This window comes from Gigantopelta aegis, chromosome 10 (genome assembly GCF_016097555.1).
Source record: "Gigantopelta aegis isolate Gae_Host chromosome 10, Gae_host_genome, whole genome shotgun sequence".
Lineage (NCBI taxonomy): Eukaryota > Metazoa > Mollusca > Gastropoda > Neomphalida > Peltospiridae > Gigantopelta > Gigantopelta aegis.
This window is the reverse complement of record NC_054708.1, coordinates 15,249,075-15,267,809: the sequence shown is the minus strand read 5'-3', so window position 1 is coordinate 15,267,809 and position 18,735 is coordinate 15,249,075. Positions and strand designations below refer to the sequence as shown.

General features: G+C 33.5%; 1 protein-coding gene across 1 annotated transcript in view; it reads left to right on the top strand.

The window, feature by feature from the left end:
• LOC121382760 (collagen alpha-1(I) chain-like) overlaps window positions 1-18,735 on the top strand; it is a 118,559-nt gene that overhangs the window by 44,788 nt on the left and 55,036 nt on the right. Inside the window, exons 2-11 of the mRNA XM_041512339.1 lie at window positions 6,846-7,049; window positions 7,722-7,932; window positions 9,342-9,504; window positions 10,421-10,612; window positions 12,149-12,208; window positions 12,995-13,057; window positions 13,632-13,706; window positions 15,365-15,436; window positions 15,936-15,992; window positions 16,920-16,973. Coding sequence (XP_041368273.1) covers window positions 6,846-7,049; window positions 7,722-7,932; window positions 9,342-9,504; window positions 10,421-10,612; window positions 12,149-12,208; window positions 12,995-13,057; window positions 13,632-13,706; window positions 15,365-15,436; window positions 15,936-15,992; window positions 16,920-16,973 — 1,151 coding nt within the window. The remainder of the gene's footprint in view (window positions 1-6,845; window positions 7,050-7,721; window positions 7,933-9,341; window positions 9,505-10,420; window positions 10,613-12,148; window positions 12,209-12,994; window positions 13,058-13,631; window positions 13,707-15,364; window positions 15,437-15,935; window positions 15,993-16,919; window positions 16,974-18,735) is intronic.

The window sequence follows — 18,735 nt, the reverse complement described above, 5'->3', positions numbered from 1 at the left end:
TGAAATTCAATTTGCACGTGCATGCATGGTTCGACATGTCCCGTGTAGTATTCGGTCAATTTTTTTTACTTGTCTTACTGACATTGTTGTCAAGTGAATGAAAACGCTTCAAAATTTGTAAAAAAAAAATAAAGTTTTTTACATTGTAGCATTTTTAGTATGCCAAGAATACCCAATAATTTACGATAACAGGCAATTGGCATGCTTGATGCTGGCATGTCGACAGAAGACGTTGCAAGGCATGTTGGGAGTTCTAGTCGAGCGATACGAAATCTTCGCGTAAGATTTCGAACGACAGGAAGCATCAACGACTTGCCACCTCGTGGACGTCCGCGTGTTACAACACGTGGTCAAGACCGCTATATCATGAACACGCATTTGCGCAATTGATTCCAAACTGCCACTGCTACTGCTGCTAACACACCTGGGCTTCACAATAACTGAATCAGTGGGCAAACTGTTCGTAATCGTCTGCGGGAGAACGGTTTACATGCACGACGTCCTTACGTCGGATGCGTTTTAACGCAACGTCATCGTCTAAATCATCTTAATTGGGCACGCTAATGTTAACCATAATTACAACACAATCAATGTGTTTACAGTAGTTAACTCCATACCAAAGCTTGTGATCAGTCCTTTTAATTGTTTATTGTCAAGTTGCTAATCTTGCCCGCTGAGTGGTACCTGTACTGTATGCAGCGGTGATTACACTGATAACAGCGATCTCGAGCATGCGCATATTGCACTAGCCATTGGTGTTCACAGACAGGTGGGCGCCATATTGATTGGTATCGGTTTGATCGTCCGGTTTTCAGGGGTAGGATTTACACTAAGTTGACACATTGGGACCGAATTGTTTGCCCGGTGTTCAGTTTAGAGGGGTAAAATATAGTGTTAAAAAATGTGTAAATTACGGGACCGCGGAAAACGTCCGGTTTTGAGGGGATTCCGGTTTAGAGGGGGTCCGGTGTTGAGGGGTTTCACTGTATAACAGTTATTCCCCCAGTTTGTTTTCATCAAGTTATGTTCAAGCAAAGTTAGCTGAAGTTTCTTATTTTGTTCAATATATATAAATAAATCAATCAATGATCAACATCAATATAAAAATTCAAAATTTAAACTTATATCATGGATTCATAATGCCAAATACAAACTTAACAAGAAGTTTAATAAACTTGTGTCTTCTTGCATTTATTGTCTTGCTTTTACAAAGTAAAAAGGCAAGATATACCTAGGTACCGGGTATTACTTTTGTTAAAATGGCGAAGTGGTGGTGGCGATGGCGTTAAGTTGTGCATTAAAAGTTTAACGTTAACATTTAGCATTTAGATCAGTTTTTCACAAACTATAAATCCTAGGTCAGTGAAACTTGGTTTATAGTTGCACCTATGGATGTTCAAATGCATCTTTTTTATCAACAGAACCCAGCATTACAATATCGTATACACTGGCATAGGAAGCGGGAGGGGGGCAAAGGGGAGACATATGACTCCCCACTTTGTAGCAGCAGCGATTTTTTAAATATTGTTTATACATGTGTTTATATATATATATATATATATGTATGTGTGCTCCCCCACTTTTTGGCACCTTCCTATGCCCATGGTATAGTTGTATTAGATGTAAAACACCATCTTGATTTACTGGTTTTTGTTTTGCCTTTATGGAATAAAAAGAAAAGATATAAATAGTACACTTCCAGTGTTGGCAATGGCAATGGCATCGGCTTTTGCATTCAGGTTTAACATAAAGTTTCACATTTAGAGCAGTTTCTCACAAATCATGTCTTAGGTCAGTCAATCTGAATGACAAAACTGCAATACATGATCATAGCCATATCTCTGAACAAACTGTCTCTGTCAATGCAGAGTCGAATGGGCATTTGGCAAAATAGAGGTTTATGGTTGCACCTATGAATGTTCATCACAGTGCACTGAAAAACTTTATAGTAGGCGAGACATTTAATTCTACAGAATTCTTGTGTTAAAAAACAATTTACAGACTGGCTGCCTATCTAAGTATGGCACTGACTCAGACAGGGTCAAGCATTGCTTGTCTCTGATCACATCAACAGAAACCAGTGTTTAAACGTGTAGTTGTACTGTAACAAAGCAGCCATCTTGATGTACTGTTTTTTAAACAGAAGCTGTGTTGGTGTCCTGACCTCAGGTCAAGTGGAATTATCTTGCTCTCAAGGATTGCTTCACAGGTCACTAAGATTGGATAAAGGTCATCACCAAATTGTGGTCTTTTCTGTCTCAGTTTAGTTCAGCATGTCTGGGTGTTGCCCAATGCAGTCCTGAACTTGTATAGTGAAGTTGCTGAAGGATGAAAAAGATTATTAGCAGTGGCGGCTTCAGAAAACCCATTTAGGGGGGCCCCAGTGACATGAGGTGGAATGCCAAGGGAACTTTGGGGGAGGTTTGGATGGGGATCGTAAAAAAAAAATGAAAATTAATATATAATAATATTATAACAATCGCAAAATTTGACCTCTGATTAGCATTAAAAATAAGTTTTATGATACATATGGAACTGAAGAATTGGGCATTTCATTCATATATCTTGCTGTACAATGCATAAAAATGTTGCTGTGATAAAAGGTGTTCTGACTACTGGGCTGTCCATTTTCAGTTATTCTGCAAACTTTAGTTCAGTGAATATTTGTACACTATAACTGGGGCCCAAACATTAAAATTTAAAACAAAACATAACAAGCAGAACCTAATTTACTGGTTTTTCTTTTTATTAATTGGCACTCTTGGTTAAAAATACATTTACTGTACAAATGTTTTCAATAGGGAAGTTTCTTCTTTCTTTTTAGTCTTGTTGGTGTAGTGGTTATGGAATTATGGTTTTATGTAAAAGGAGTATCAAATGTTCATAATGTAATAATACCCTTTCAGAATGTTGGAATATACCATATGTAAGATGCATAACTTCGAAACAAACATCTGCATTGAATAATAATAATACATCTAATAATAAAGTACTGGTAGTGATTATAAGGGTTTTGTTTTGTGGACTGATGCCATAAAACCATTATTAAAATGTGTTGGTTGCATTATTAAATAAAAAAAAATTTCCTTCTTCCTTCCTTCCTTCCATAAAGGTAACTATTCACCCATTCAATATTGTAGAGTATTTTGAGCAAATAGTGAATTTGTTTTTTGCCTTGACGATTATTTGTTTTGTTTAACAACACCACTAGAGCACATTGATTTATTAATCATCAGCTACTAGATGTCAAACATTTGGTAATTCTGACATAGTTTTAGAGAGGAAACCTGCTCCATTTTTCCATTAGTATCAAGTGATCTTTTATATTCACCATCCCACAGACAGGGTAGCACATACCACAGCCTTTGATATACCAGTCGTGGTGCACTGGCTGGAGCGGGAAATAGCCCAATGGGCCCACCGACAGGGTTGCCTTGATGATGTCAAATGGTGAGATTTAGGAGGTGACTATAACATGGAGTGTTTAGATCTACAGGTGTTATTGTCTATTTGATGTCCACAAATCCTTAATTTTTTACCTCATGTTAATACTTTTGGTCACAAATTATAATTGTGGACATCAAATAGACAGTAATACCCACAAGTCTAAGAAAATATGGTTATATCCAAATTGTCAACTGAAACTTTTTTCCATGGAATTATATATGAGTCCTTTAAAAATGGTGCCTTTTTGACCCCAATACATTTTGACAGACTAATTACACAGTAATGTTTTATCATTTCTCCACAAAATATTCCATGGACACATGACAAACATATAGAAAACAAATCTTGAACAGACCAAACAAAATATTTTGTAAAATTTTCCATAATAATTAGTAATAAATTAGGATGAAAGTTGGGACATCAGAAATTACCATTGTTATTTACCATTAAATATAAAAAAACAAATTTTTTAAAACACTTAATATAAATAAAGAATATATCTTAAAATTGATGTTTATATTATTAATTTTTTTGATGCATCTGGTCAGGTTTTGGCTTGAATCTGCAGTTCAAATCAGGGATCTGTATATACCCAATGTGTTCACTCAAGTTAAATTTGGAACTAGACCATTTTAACATGGTTTGATTCTTTGAAGAACCATGGTATGCATATCAATATGCATTCTTGTTGAAATGCTCGTCATAGAAATAAAAATATTAAAAAAATATGTTTCATATAATTTACATATCCTTCAATAAATTTTGTTAAGTCAAGGGTTTTATTTCGAAAATCACGCCCGCCAATGTTTATTTTATGTCAACTTGAAGATCACAATTTCCAAACTTGTATTAAATATGTGACCTGAATGGTAAAAAAGTGTTATTAACCAATCATATTTCAGAACATAATCTGTCAGTTTACAATGTTGTAAGGGGACCCAGTGTTACTAATGTGCCACCGAAGTCATTCAGTCCATTCAGCAACATTTGCAAAATATGTGATGGATTCTTTCAAATCCACAGACTGATTTATTTATAAGATACATGCAAAACTCTGATGGAGATGTATTTTATTTCCAAACACATACACATATAAGAAGATTGATTTCAAACGACATATAAATGGCTTAAGTCAAAACAAATGTGAAAGGGTTGCTTTTTCAGATTAATTTTCCATTCTTGCACATGAGTGTTTGAAAACTGACCAGCTTTTCATGTGTATTTGGTTATACTATAACAACTTATCAAGTGCTTTCGATCAAAAGCACATGTCTTTGTTTTCTAGGGAAAGGTATTTTGCTACAACTCACCACACAACTCGTCAGTGAATCACTTTGAATGCTGCCTTGTTATGTTTATAAAATCTTATGATAAAATGCTAAGTACAGTAACTGTTTACCTTTACTGAGATGCTCCAATCACAATATCAATGCTTGGGTGCTGCTCACATTTACAGACCTGTCAAACTTCACATTTTTCTTTTTTTGCTGTGAGACTCATGGGTTTTGGGGTTTTGTTTTGTTCAGAGTGATTACATAAATCCCAACATAACTGTCAGTGACTTTCTTTTTTATTTTTAATGAAATTATAGAGCTATTGATTTTTATTGAGGGCTACCCGATTTTAAAAACTGGTAGCCCAGCAGGCTACTACTGAAAAATGTTAAAAGTTAATGGCCTGGCAAAGACCATGGTTTATGTGCTTCCTTATCTAATAGAAAATGCATATAAATTTAGAAACCTTGCCTGCTAACTAAAAGAAATGGTAGTCTTTGTTATGACATCCTGTACACTGAAAATGTTAAAGTCAGTGGCCTGGCAAAGCCCATGGTTTATGTGTTCCCTTATCTAATTGAAAATGCATATAGAAACTTTGCCTGCTAACTAAAAGAAATAGTAGTCTTTATGATGACATCCAGTACACTATTACTTTGACATTTAACAGCTGCGTAAGCTTTGCTTTGTTTGGATCTTTTACAAATACATCTAGTAACACCTTTTTATTTTGCAGGTGTGTGTGAAGTATTTGAATACAAACAATAATTGCTAGTATGTGTAATAATTTCATATAAGTATTTTTGCACAATTGGTGGATCTGTTACAAGCAAAAATATCTGCAATATGACATTTATTTTGTAGGTACGTGTTTTTAGTTTTTTTATAAGCATTAATTATGTGCAACAATTTTGCATAAATATTTTTGCAGGATCGGTGCATCTTTTACAAGCAAATATATATATAATATTACATTTATTTTGCAGATATGTGTGAAGTAGTTGTTAAAAAGCAATAATCATGTGCAAATATTTTTTTATAAATAGTTTTGCAGGATTGGTGGATATTTAACAAGCAACAAAACATAGTATCACATTTGTTTTGCAGGTACGTGTGAAGTAGTTGTATAGAAGCAAGAAGTATGTGTATAAATGTTTTTGCAGCATCTGTGGATCTTTTACAAGCATAAATAATGTAATATGTACATGTGAAGTAGTTGTTTAGAACTAATAATTATGTGCAATAATTTTGTATCAATATTTTTTACAGCATCGGTGTATCTTTTACAAGCAAAAATACATATAATATCACATTTTGTTTGCAGGTATGTGTGTAGTTGTAAAGAAGCAAGAAGTATGTGTATAATGTTTTATGCAGGATTGGTGGATCTTTAACAAGCAAAAATACATGTAGTATGTACATGTGAAGTAGTTGTTTAGAAGCAATAATTATCTACTATAATATTTGATAAATCTTTTTGACAGGATTGGTGGATCTTTTACAAGCAAATATACATGTAATAAGTACATGTGAAGTATTTGTTTAGAAGCAATAATTATGTACAATAATTTTGCATAAATATTTTGTGCAGGATCAGTGGATCTTTTACAAGTAAAAATAAATGTAAAATGTATGTGAAGTAGTTGTTTAGAACTAATAATTATGTGCAATAATTTTGTATCAATATTTTTTACAGCATCGGTGTATCTTTTACAAGCAAAAATACATATAATATCACATTTTGTTTGCAGGTATGTGTGTAGTTGTAAAGAAGCAAGAAGTATGTGTATAATGTTTTATGCAGGATTGGTGGATCTTTAACAAGCAAAAATACATGTAGTATGTACATGTGAAGTAGTTGTTTAGAAGCAATAATTATCTACTATAATATTTGATAAATCTTTTTGACAGGATTGGTGGATCTTTTACAAGCAAATATACATGTAATAAGTACATGTGAAGTATTTGTTTAGAAGCAATAATTATGTACAATAATTTTGCATAAATATTTTGTGCAGGATCAGTGGATCTTTTACAAGTAAAAATAAATGTAAAATGTATGTGAAGTAGTTGTTTAGAAGCAATAATTATGTGCAATAATTTTGCATAAATATTTTTTTGCAGGATCGGTGGATCTTTTACAAGCAGTGCAGATAATTCAGCAGACACATGCAGAAGATTATGACGACGTGGGGGTATACAATGTCACAGGCATCTGTGATAGGAGGCCCATTCACAAGGGAAATAAAACAAAATACATCGATGATTTGGCATGGCAAATCACTCCCGATGCTGATTTAAATACAAGATTAGAAGATATTTTCCCTCGTAAGTACTGTGTTTTTTATTAATGTACTTCTGTCAGTTTCAATAGCACTGTTTAAGACAAGAAGTGTATTGTGGGGAGGGGGTGGGGGAGGGTAAGGATATCAGTATAGTTCTTTGCACAACCTCATGGTTTATTTATTGATTTGAGCCTGTTATAGAGTGCTACTGATGAGAATGTCCTAAACATATTCATTAAATTTCCATTTGATGCATTATGCTTTTTAAAATATGTTTTAGTCTTCATATTGTATGCATTTGTATCCATCCATCCATTCATCCACCCACCCATTCATCCATCCATCCATCCATCCATTCATCCATCCATCCATCCATCCATCCATCCATCCATCCATCCATCCATCCATCCATCCAATCATCTACTAAACAACACTTAATGACAACCATGATTACCTACTCACCCATACTCACCCATCCATTAATACACCTACTCACCCACCCAACACCCACCCAAAACCCATCCACCCACCAATAAAACCCAAACCCAAATCCATCCATCCATCTATCCATCCATCCATCCATCCATCCATCCATCCATCCAATTATTCATCTATCCATTCCTCTGTCCACCCAGCTGCATAAATGTTGAGCCACAGTATCTTATAGATACAATTCTAACTCCAGATCTTCATCAGTTGTGTTTTGTTATTTCAGGTGGATTTCCAAAGGATTTTTCAATAATACTAACATTTCGCCCTGACGAGGGCACTCAGGGTAACGTTTTTACTATCATCAAAGAATCAACGGGAGATGAGCTTATGTCTCTGAAGATCTCCGATGAGACAGTGTTTTTCTACAGTGATTTAAAAAAGAGACCAGGACTGAAAAAATCTCCTGTTTTAGATGTACAGCTTAATGACGGATTGTAAGTAAATAGAAATATCATGTTTTAGGTATACAGCTAAATGATGAATTGTAAGTAAATAGAAATCATCTGTTTTAGACATACATCTAAATGATAATTGTATCAGTAAGTAAATAGAAATCATCTGTTTTAGACATACATCTAAATGATGATTGTATCAGTAAGTAAATAGAAATCTTCTGTTTTAGACATACATCTAAATGATAATTGTATCAGTAAGTAAATAGAAATCATCTGTTTTAGACATACATCTAAATGGTGATTGTATCAGTAAGTAAATAGAAATCTTCTGTTTTAGGCATACAGTTAAATGATGAATTTTAAGTAAATAAAAATGGAAAATAAATAGAAATATCCTGTTTTAGACATACAGATAAATGATGAATTGTAAGTAAATAGAAATCTCCTGTTTTAAATATACAGCTAAATGATGAATTGTAAGTAAATAGAAATCTCCTGTTTTAGATGTACAGCTAAATGATGAATTGTAAGTAAATAAAAATCTCCTGTTTTAGATGTACAGCTAACTAACGTATTGTAAGTAAACAGAAATATCCTGTTTTAGATGTACAGCTAAATAAAGGATTGTAAGTAAACAGAAATGTCCTGTTTTAGATGTACAGCTAAATGATGAATTGTAAGTAAATAGAAATATCCTGTTTTAGATGTACAGCTAAATGATGAATTGTAAGTAAATAGAAATCTCCTTAGATATACAGCACACTACACGTGAAGTTATTTTGTTCATGTTTTATCTCCCATCTGTTTAAATGTGCCATTATATTCCTGTTATATTAAAGAAAAGGTTTGTCAAGCATTAAAACAGTTATCATCTACACAACATTTAGGCTAAAACTATACTCAAATCTTCAAAAGACACATCAGATGTTGTAGTAAATTTATTTTTTTATTTTTTAATTTTTCAGATATAATTAGAATTAAAAAAATATATATATTTATACTTTAATTGTAGGTTAGGTTCCAACAAACCAATTCTATTTAAAGTCATAGACCCTAGTTTCAACCCATAAAATTGGACCCTAAGTTTTGTTAATTTACAAACTAGTAATACATTTGAATAAATTTACAATAGAGTGAAATAAAAGTCTGTGATGTTGACATGGAAAAATAACTTTTAAAAGGAGACTAGAGATTTTTTTCATAACCATACTTTTCAGAGGTATGTGTGTTTTTAAAAATATGAAAAATGATTTTGAGGTTTTACAAACACCAGGATGACCAGAAACACTGTGGATGTATGGAAATGGATAATCTAAACAATAAAATTTAAGTAATGTAGGATTTCTTTTAATAAAAAATGGCTCTAATAGTGAAAAATATATCATAGTGTTTAAAAGCTTGGGTTTGTCACTTTAAGAATCACTTTATTTTATATTTCTGTCTTTCAGTTGGCATCGTATAGCTATTAGTGTGAAGGGTGACTCACTGACTCTGATTAACGAATGTCAACAACAAGGGACATACACACTTGCCAGATCTTTACCTCCAAAATTTAGCAACAATGGCATGATCTTTCTTGGACATCAACCATTTGACGATTCATATTTTACTGTGAGTTTGAGTTTTCCACTACTGAAAAAGATATAACTGAGTTATAAGGGGATTTATTCAGATTATCACTATTGAAAAAGATATAATTGAATTATAAGGGGATTTATTCAGATTATCACTGCTGAAAAGATATAACTGAGTTACAAGGACTAGATAGTACTATATTTTAATAAGTTTTATATTCTGGTATCTAAAATGTCTGTTATAGGGAGTGATTCCTTTTGCTGTATGTTATTGCATTGGTATTTCAGAAATCAAACATAATGTCGGCACCAATGACAATTGCTGTCATTGAAATATAAATTGCTGTAGGTCGAGACATGATTGCCATTGGTAAAGTTCTCCAACGATGGCAAAATGTATACACCTGATATTTAACGATATCTGTACATATGACACATCCTGCATCCAACAAAATAACATTTCAGTCATGTAATTTTTTGCAAAAGTCACCTTTTTCAAAATTGCCATTGGCAGGCTTAAAAGTGCTATCAGTAGGTCATTTCAACCACAGTGATTGTTTTGTTCTTAAATTGCCTCTGGCAACAGATTCTTAAGTTCGAATCCTTTTATTACAAATAAGCTTCTTATTGTTGCTAATTTCACAGAACTGTGGAATTAATCTTCAGTTTTTCTTACAAATGTAAAAGAAAAATATTTTATTTTATTATAACCTATTTTAATAAAAATGGTTACATTGTATTGGTCTCACATATCAGTTTTCTTTTTTCTATGATTTCAGGGTGACTTTCAAGATTTCTTTCTTAATAATTCCCATAACTGTGGTATTAATCTTAGTTTTTTCTATAAATGTTGCAAAAGCAAAAATATTATATTTTATTATAGTCCATTTTAATCAGAATGGTTACACTGTATTGGTCTCACCTATCAGTTTTGCTTTTTTCTATGATTTCAGGGTGACATTCAAGATTTCTTAATAATTCCCAATCCAGATGCTGCGTATGAACACTGTGAATATTACAGCCCACCTTGCAGTGAGCCATTTATTGGTGGAGACTGGTACGGACGTGTAAAGAAAAAAACTAAATCTGGAAAGAAGTCTGGCACTGGCTCTGGTGCATCATCATCATCTTTTATAACTGGTGGTGTAAGTTTTGTTTTATTATCTCACACATTTTCACTCTATATCCGGTAGGCCCATTGGGCTATATTTCTCATTCCAACCAGTGCACCACGACTGGTATATCAAAGGCTGTGGTATGTGTTATTCTATCCGTGGGATGGTGCATATAAAAGATCCCTTGCTACTAATGAAAAAATGTAGCGGATTTTGTCTCTAAGACTATATATCAAAATCACCAAATGTTTGACATCCAACAGCTGATGATTAATAAATCAATGTGCTCTAGATGTGTCATTAAACAAAACAAACTTTTATTTTATTTTTTCCATTTACTAGCCAACAATTAGAGAATTTTGGGATTTGGTGGTGTTGGGAGTCTTTTCTCAATCAGTACTGAGGGAAAAATACATAGGTCACAATTCACTTTTAGTAAAACTTCCAGATCATAATTTATACTACCAGTGATCTTTTGATTATATGTCTCTGTAATCAGTATGTCTGAATATATTATTACCTCATTGGTCATTCATAAGCTCGTACAAGTGAAAATTATTTTATTCAGGACATAAATTTGATAATAATTGGTACTCATTTATTTTCCTCTATTTATGACATTTGATAATAGTTTTCTTAAATAACTGCGGTATGAGACCTAAGTTAATAATGTGTTGTATATTGTTGATTACTTATTTAAAGGATCGAACTAGCTTGTTTTTCTAGAATTTGACATAAATTGTTTATTTAAAGCAAAACAATAGCTTATGCAGCTGCACATGCTGTGACAGTAAAAAAATAACTATCACCATTTAAAGAAGAAAAGAAAACAGTAACAAAAAAGGTCTCAACATACCAACATTTTTAAAAAAGAGGTAAAGTTCCATTACAAATGTTTTAAGGATTTCAACATGTATTGTGACCTTTTCAGTAAGCATATGACAATTTGCACATGGTATATTTATTTTATCACGAGGTTTGCCAAAAACTGAGTATAGTATGTATATACAAAGTGACAAAAACAAGTCCAAGTTATCTGTTTTACATGTCTCAGTATTAAAATAGGGGCAGGACGTAGCCCAGTGGTAAAGCGCTGACTTGATGCTAGGTCGGTCTAGAGTCAATCCCCGTCCTTCCAGCCAGTGCTTCACAACTGGTGTAACAAAGGTCTTGGTATGTACTATCCTGTCTGGGATGGTGCATATAAAAGATCCCTTGCTGCTAATCGTAAAGAGTAGCCCATGAAGTGGTGACAGTTGGTTTCTTCTCTGTATATCTGTGAGATTCTTAACCATATGTCTGATGCCATATAACTGTAAATAAAATGTGTTGAGTGCATCGTTAAATAAAACAGTTCCTTCATGGCAAAGCCAGTTGCCATGGACAATTGCAGGGGTTAGACGCAATCACCTCCGGCAAGTGCTCTATCAAGTGAGCTATAGATCCTACCACAGATGATTAATAGAGTAGCCATTTTGACTGGTTTCACTGTTGTTCCTTCCTTCCAGTATTAAAATATTGTCCTACTTTGTTTATTTATTATTGTGTATGTAATTTGTTTTTCAGTCCAGTTCTTATCATTCATATGGCAGAGCAGACTTTACTGAGGATGTAGCTTATAAATTTGTAAGTAAATTACATATTTAAAATTACATGATGTTTCACATATTGAAATAAACTAGAAAGTTGTTTGCATTTAATTTGATTTATTTCAAGACTTAGTGTTTGATAAGAGAATATTTAATTTTTATTTTATGCAGTATTAGATTTTTTTTTACACAAACTTACACACACACAATGCACTTTCATTATGTATCTAACATATAAAATAGTTTTCTGCACATGGTCTAATTGTAAATATATAAAGCAACCCAGTGGTAAAGAGCTCGTCTGATGTGCAGTCTGTCTAAGATCGATCCCCATCAGTGGGCCCATTTGGTTATTTCTCGTTCCAACCAGTACACCATGATTGGTATACCAAATGCTGTGGTATGTGCTATCCATCCTGTCTGTGGGATGGTACATATAAAAGATCCCTTGCTACTAATGAAACGATGTAGCGGGTTTCCTCTTTAAGGTTGTGTCAGAATTACCATTTTTTTTTACATCCAATAGCCGATGATTAATAAATCAATGTACTCTAGTGGTGTTGTTAAACAAAATAAATTTTCACTTTTTAACTGTTAACCCCATATATTATATAATTAATTTTTTATGTATCCATGTTAATTATACTTATAACATGATTGTAAGGTAGTGCTATCAGGGCCCCCAACCCTGACACTACCATATTTGTTTCAGGGGTTAATAAACTCTATTTTAAAAAAATCCATAATAAAACACATTAAATTTTTCTTTTGATGGACCCATCAAAGCTTGTAACAATAAAATGAATGTTATATCATCTTTCAGGGACCACCGGGACCACCAGGTCAGCGAGGACCACCCGGACCCCCCGGAGTCACAGGTGAAACAGTAAGTAAACTTATACCTCGTATCAGCCTGCACTGAAAGTGTTTATGGCAATTTCAGTTTGATTTGATGTAAAAAAAAAAAAAAAAAAAAAAAAAAAAAAACTAAGAAAAAAACAACTGTTTTTCGAAATTACAAAAAAAATCTATTTTTAAATATAATTTTGTAAAAAGGATTAGTCAAGATATAAATAAAACAGCAATACTTATCCATAGTGAAGAATGTCTGCTACATGGAGTTTGAAATTATCTTTTCTCTGTGTTATGTCAGAGACCGTATTGTCCTGGTTTTCTATGGAAAACTGCATATAAAAGATCCTTAGCTGGTTTTACGTAGGAGTAGCCTATGTGGCAGATTCAAGTTTCCTCTCATTCTTTAAACCAAATATCAAAATAACCATATTATATTAGACACCAAATATTAGTTACAGTATTGTAATGGAAACTTTCACCTACATCTCAGTCGATGTCAGTGCTACGTTATCATATCTAACCAAATATCTGTAGTTTAAAATGTGCTGGGGTGTTGTTAAATGAACATTCCTTTCCTCTGTAAAGCTGTGTTTTGTTGTGTTCAGGGAGAGTCTGGTCGAGATGGACTGGATGGTACATCTGGAGCTCCAGGACCTGCCGGACATATTTTCCTTATTCCTGTAAGTATATCCACAACACATCTTCTTTATTCCTGTAAGTATATCCACTACACATCTTCCTTATTCCTGTAAGTATATCCACATCTTCCTTATTCCTGTAAGTATATCCACAACACATCTTCCTTATTCCTGTAAGTATATCCACAACACATCTTCCTTATTCCTGTAAGTATATCCACTACACATCTTCTTTATTCCTGTAAGTATATCCACATCTTCCTTATTCCTGTAAGTATATCCACAACACATCTTCCTTATTCCTGTAAGTATATCCACAACACATCTTCCTTATTCCTGTAAGTATATCCACCATACATCTTCCTTATTCCTATAAGTATATCCACAACACATCTTCTTTATTCCTGTAAGTATATCCACTACACATCTTCCTTATTCCTGTAAGTATATCCACAACACATCTTCCTTATTCCTGTAAGTATATCCACAACACATCTTCCTTATTCCTGTAAGTATATCCACCATACATCTTCCTTATTCCTGTAAGTATATCCACAACACATCTTCTTTATTCCTGTAAGTATATCCACTACACATCTTCCTTATTCCTGTAAGTATATCCACATCTTCCTTATTCCTGTAAGTATATCCACAACACATCTTCCTTATTCCTGTAAGTATATCCACAACACATCTTCCTTATTCCTGTAAGTATATCCACCATACATCTTCCTTATTCCTGTAAGTATATCCACAACACATCTTCTTTATTCCTGTAAGTATATCCACTACACATCTTCCTTATTCCTGTAAGTATATCCACAACACATCTTCCTTATTCCTGTAAGTATATCCACAACACATCTTCCTTATTCCTGTAAGTATATCCACTACACATCTTCTTTATTCCTGTAAGTATATCCACTACACATCTTCCTTATTCCTGTAAGTATATCCACCATACATCTTCCTTATTCCTGTAAGTATTTCCACAACACATCTTCCTTTTTCCTGTCAGTATATCCACCACACATCTTCCTTATTCCTGTCAGTATATCCACTACACCTCTTCCTTATTCCTGTGAGTATATCCACTACACATCTTCTTTATTCCTGTAAGTATATCCACCACACATCTTCTTTAATCCTGTAAGTATATCCACTACATATCTTCTTTAATCCTGTGAGTATAACAACTACATATCTTCTTTAATCCTGTAAGTACAAAAATGTATATCCACCACACATCTTCCTTATTCCTGTGAGTATATGCACTACACATCTTTATTCCTGTGAGTATATCCACCACACATCTTCTTTAATCCTGTAAGTATATTCACTACATATCTTCTTTAATCCTGTGAGTATATCCACTACATATCTTATTTAATCCTGTGAGTATATCAACTACATATCTTCTTTAATCCTGTAAGTATATCTACCACACATCTTCCTTATTCCTGTAAGTACAAAAATGTATATCCACCACATATCTTCCTCATTCCTGTATCGTACATCTTTGACTTTGTTTTGTTTTTGCTTATCTGAGAATGATATATAGATTTATTTTCCTTCCATTTGTTTTGTAGCAAAACAAGGCTGTTTACACTTGTAAAAATACTATTATCATTATTTAATATTTATTTTTCAGTTGTATGAATTTATGTATTGAAAACAAAAGTCTTCAATTTCCTTTATAGTTAAACCAGGCTGGAACAAAAGCGGGAGAGAACCAAGCTCAGCAGTTCAGAACAATGTTAGCTCAGCACATGGTGAGTATAAACTGGATGCTGAAACCAGGCACGTATGCAGTTATTTTAGTGGGGGTGGTTGGAGGCATCTAGATTGTGGTGAGCAGGTAGGTAGGTAACTAACTTAACGTGCTCATATACCACTAGGGTTTTGAACACACCTGTCTCGGGCTTAGCCTCTGGCATCGCCAGTGACTAAGTCTGGGACAGGAAGTGGGGGTGGGGGGGTGAGTGGGGGGGGGTGGGGGTGAGCATAGTTTATGAGTGGGTCAAGACATGCTCCCGTTGTTGAAAAAAGAAGAAAATTTGCTGATGACTGACGGACTAATATGCAAGATTACTGTTAAAAAACAATACCAGCTTAAGAATTAAAAATATAACGTTTTGTTTTTACTCCATGAATTTTGTTCTTTTTAAAAAATTGCTTTTGACTTTTTCAATAAGGTTTTAAGGTACAGAATTTGCATACCATGTTATTGACTGGTATTGTTTTTATCAAATGTTTGTTTTCTGTTTAAAGCTTGCCATGCGAGGAGCACAAGGTCCTCAGGGTATGTCTGGTTTGACTGGAAGAACAGTGAGTACATTTATTAGCTCTTTACACCGGCTTTTTTAACATATTTTTATTTTAATTATAATTTGATACAAAAAAAAATCATAATTTCCTAAATGTTTTCTGGGTCTCTGGGGAATGTCATAAACAAAAAAAAGAGATCTCCTTTATTTAACTCCATTTCAAACAAAACAAGGTGTAATTGCAAGTGACATAATTTTACTAATGATAAATAATAATAATAATAATAATAATAATAAAGCATACAAATAAGAAAGGCATTATTTTTACCAGTAGCCAGCAAAATGGTGTTGGTTTTTACCAAAAGTTTGCCTAGGTTGCCAAAGTGGTGAAAAGTCGAAGTCACTGTAATATTTTGGACCTAAATTTATTTCAAAAACAACATTATACAACATACGTCAAGACACCAACTAGTTTAGCATCATAACTCATTTAGCACCATGTTAGTTCACTTTTTTACTTTGGCATTTAGACTGTACATCAATGTATACCATGCCATTTGAAGTTAAGCAGTCAAGTATTTTTCATTACTCGGCCAGATTCCTTTCTGTAATGCCAGAAAATACTGATTATTACTTTCATTTTAATATAATGACACATTAGTTGTTAGTAGCTTAATACTGTTATATTTTTAATGGAAATATTCAACTGCTTTGTTTAAATTTTATTGGCAAAATTAGTAGTGTTTTATAACAAAATATGATTCAGACTGAATGTGAAATTCAGAACCTTTCTGAATACCGGTAAACATACAAGATGATGAAATATTACAAAATGTATTGATAAATGTTCACATTTCCTTTGGGAAGGGAGCAGTCATTTCTATGACTTTTGCAATCCTAGATTAGTGTCTGCTACAGATAAGTTTAATTGTATTGTGTTATTCTTTGGTGATTTACTGCAACTTAAATATTTTTATTTTATTTTCAGGGACTAATGGGTCCTGATGGAGATAAGGGAGATATTGGAAATCCAGGTGAACAGGTACTAATTTAAGTTATACTAATAAGAAAAATACAGGTGTACCTATTAGGACAGAACCTGCAGAATATATTTGAAAGTGTGTGGGTTGGTGGGCACTGTTGTCTGGGTGGATGAAAATACTTGCATTTGAGAGCCCAAACCTGTTCATGGGGGCAGGGGTGGGACATATCCCAGTGGTAAAGTGCTCTCTTGATGAGCAGTGCGTTTAGGATCGATCCCCGTAGGTGGGCTCATTGGGCTATTTCTCTTTCCAGCCAGTACACCACAATCGGTATATCAAAGACTGTGGCATGTGCTATCTTGTCTGTGTGATAGTGCATAAAAAAGATGTTTGACATTCAATAGGCAATGATTGATAAATCAGTGTGTTCTAGTGGTGTTGTTAAACAAAACTATTTGTTTATAAACTGTTCATGTGGCTTGCACCCCATAAAAATATAGAATGTTGGTGTTAAAATATGGCATTTTCATCTTTCTGAACACAGTAACAGGGAAAAAAGGGGCCATGTAGGGGAAGGGTAGGTGCTGTGCCCCCACCTGAAAATATGAAAGAAAATGTCCAGTTAAGTTTTAAAGTGCCCTTTTCTCCAGCCGGAGAAGATCCTGCATTACTGTGTTCTGATCAATGTGCTCTAGTGGTGTCGTTAAACAAAATGAACTTTAACTTTTAACTTTTACTGTGTTCTAATTGTCTTATAATTTCCGTACTCCCGACCCCAACTTATTACTGTAGGCTACATATTATAGTCCTGCAATCTGATACATATCCAATACATATCTAATACTGCAAGACATCATAAATGATACATATATACCAGGGTTTCTCGAATTTTTTTAAAATGGGATCAGTGATTTAATAAATTTGCTATCCATATATATATATATATATATATATATATATATATATATATATATATATATATATATATATATATATATATATATATATATATATATATATATACAGTCGAACCTGGTCTAACGGTCACCTGTGCATAATGGTCACCTGTCTATAACGGCCACTATAAATCCCCCCAATGCATTTCCTTCCTTATTTGACCTGTACATAACAGTCACCTGTCCATAACGGCCAGCGGTCACTATTTTTCACTCAAAATCACAGGTTGAACCTGCTATAACGGTCACAAGATGATCGTCGTAAAGATGTTTTTTGATTTATTTTTTTACCCTGATTATGTCTTTACTTTTTCAATCATCTTAAAAAATTATAAATTAAATGTGTTTATATGGCCATGTCTGTAGCTTTGAATTTATTTTCTGTCAAACAGACACTCAGTAACTTCTGTGACACGCAGTTACTGGTGGTGTAATTCGATGGTTCTCAGCATCCTCACTAAATAGAAGACGACTTCCCATTGGCTGTACATAATGTAATCTGTATGTATAGTCACTCTATTGAGTCTCGAGAAACCAAACAAATGAGGTATTATGTTAGGTGTTTCCTTGTTTCTAGCCAGATATGATTGGTAAATAAACATGAATAGCTGAAGGCGCCGGTCATTGCAGATGTCCCGTTTTCAGATTTTTTAAGCGACTCCTGATCTTGTTCAGCTATAATCAACGGTCATACTCCACTGAAGGATTAATGTTGACATGAAACAAACAAATGAGTCAAACATGCCACATGGGTAATAACCTTCACTTACACAAAATATCTTCTGCAAGTCAATGTTAACGAATACATTTGTATGCAAAATGCCACCGAAAATAGTACTGCTTTAACATTAGAACAAAGAATCGA